Genomic DNA, 2,092 nt, shown 5'->3' with positions numbered 1-2,092 from the left:
CAGCACTCAGCTCGGCTTGCTGGCACCAGTACCAGGTGGCGCTGCAGCACTTGGCCTGGCTCACTGGCACCGGTACCGGGTGGTGCTGCAGCACTCAGCTCGGCTTGCTGGCACCAGTACCGGGTGGTGCTGCTGGCTAACTGCCCACTGAAACCTCTCCGTTGACCCTTCCCCCTTGCAGACGGGCTACATGTTTGGCAAAGGGATCTACTTCGCCGACATGGTCTCCAAGAGCGCCAACTACTGCCACACGTCCCAGGGAGACCCGGTGGGCTTGGTCCTCTTGGGAGAGGTTGCCCTGGGGAACATGTGAGTTGCCTGGCGTGGGGGCTGGGGGCCTTGGAGGGGAGGGAGGGTGAGCTCCAGGAAGCAGGGTGCCCTGGTGGGGAGGTGACCCTGGACATTCCCCTCCACAATTACAGGACCCATGGATGGGAGGGCAGGGGGGTAGCAGAAACATATGAAGCAGCGGTTCTCAACCTGTGGGTCGCGACCCCTTTGGGGGTCGAACGACCCTTTCACAGGGGTCGCCTAAGACCATTGGAAAACACATCTATAATTACATATTGTTTTTGTGATTAAGCACTATGCTTTAATTATGTTCAATTTGTAACAATGAAATTGGGGGTCACCACAACATGGGGAACTGTATTAAAGGGTCGCGGCATCAGGAAGGTTGAGAACCACTGCTATGAAGGGAAGTGAACGGGGGAGAGGGAGGAAGGCCTCCAAGCCCGAGGCGGGAGCTGGGAAGCAGAGAGGTTGCCACACAAAGGGTCGCCCGTGCCCCTCCCACTGCTGTTTAGAGACCAGCTCCGACTAAAGTGCGTCGGTCCAGCTTCTAAGACCCGCAGAGAACACCTGGGCCCAGGGGTGGGGAACAGAACAACCCCCCACGTGGCAGCCACGGTTCTGTGCAGGACCGTCCTGTGCACGTGGCCGCAGAGCAGATCGCTGGCACGAGCCGTGCAGAAGAGCCTTCGTGTCTGCAGCGGCGTGGACCCACAGGAGGGAGTGCCCGGCCATGCATGGGCTCGGTTCTCGGGGCTCATCTCCCTTCCTCCCTCGACCTCGTCTGCAAGTCAGAGCTGGCCCCGGAGGCCCTCTGAGACGGTTCTCTCTCTCTCTCAGGTATGAGCTGAAGCACGCTTTGCACGTCAGCAAGCTGCCCAAGGGCAAGCACAGTGTCAAAGGTAAGTGTTGCCAAAGCGGTGGCTCTAGCCCCACCCCGTGAATGTACAGGCGGGAGCTTTCTCCCCGGAAGCCGGAGTTCCTGGCTCGGCTGTGACAGCTGGAGGCCCATTTCAGAAGCTTCCCTTACTGTGGCTTCCCTTGCCTCGGCACCGGCAGCGAGGTGCGTTGGCGCTGCGATTTAGCCCAACTCCTCCTCGCTCCAGCGCTGAGGGCCCCTCGGGGCCTGTGGTCCCTGCGCATCGTGGATGGAGGACCTGGTGGCACCTGAGGAGTCGGGAGCCCCGACCCCCAGTTGGAGGGAGTGCTTTGGAATTCTGCTCACAATACTAGTGTAATTGGGGGCAGGTGCAGCATGCGCTCTTCTCCTCAGAATCATCCCCGGCTAGTGCCCTGGGAACGTGATGATCGCCAGCTGTTTCCTGTCTGTAGGAAGATCGAGCATGAAATGTGTGTGTCTTTAAAGTGAACACAGAGCGAACATAAGCGGAACTCGGCGCCCTGGGGCATTCTCAGCATCTGCTCACAGTTCACCTCACTCATGCCTTCTGTTTCGCAGGTTTGGGCAAGACGACCCCTGACCCTTCTGCTAGTATCACCCTGGATGGGGTGGAGGTTCCTCTCGGGACTGGGGTCTCGTCTGGCGTGGATGACACGTCCCTGCTGTACAACGAGTATCCTTTACGTGCAGCCGGTTGGCTGCTGAGACTGCCCTCGGCTGGCCGCCTGGCGATGGTCCCCTCGCTGGTCTCCCGACACCGAGTGAGGCCTGCCGCCGCCTGAGCTGCCCGATTGGGGCGCGCACTGTCCACTCGGAACCATTGCCTCCTTGACACACTTCCCTCAGGTACATTGTCTACGACACGGCTCAGGTGAACCTGAAGTACCTGCTGAAGCTGAA

General features: G+C 59.8%; 1 protein-coding gene across 1 annotated transcript in view; it reads left to right on the top strand.

The window, feature by feature from the left end:
• The window catches only part of PARP1 (poly(ADP-ribose) polymerase 1), a 133,469-nt gene that overhangs the window by 130,164 nt on the left and 1,213 nt on the right, over nucleotides 1-2,092 (top strand). The window contains exons 21-24 of the mRNA XM_015558953.1: nucleotides 182-309; nucleotides 1,132-1,193; nucleotides 1,751-1,865; nucleotides 2,039-2,086. Coding sequence (XP_015414439.1) covers nucleotides 182-309; nucleotides 1,132-1,193; nucleotides 1,751-1,865; nucleotides 2,039-2,086 — 353 coding nt within the window. The remainder of the gene's footprint in view (nucleotides 1-181; nucleotides 310-1,131; nucleotides 1,194-1,750; nucleotides 1,866-2,038; nucleotides 2,087-2,092) is intronic.

The sequence above is a fragment of the Myotis davidii genome, unplaced genomic scaffold, assembly GCF_000327345.1.
Source record: "Myotis davidii unplaced genomic scaffold, ASM32734v1 scaffold333, whole genome shotgun sequence".
Lineage (NCBI taxonomy): Eukaryota > Metazoa > Chordata > Mammalia > Chiroptera > Vespertilionidae > Myotis > Myotis davidii.
This window is presented reverse-complemented; position numbering and strand designations above follow the sequence as displayed.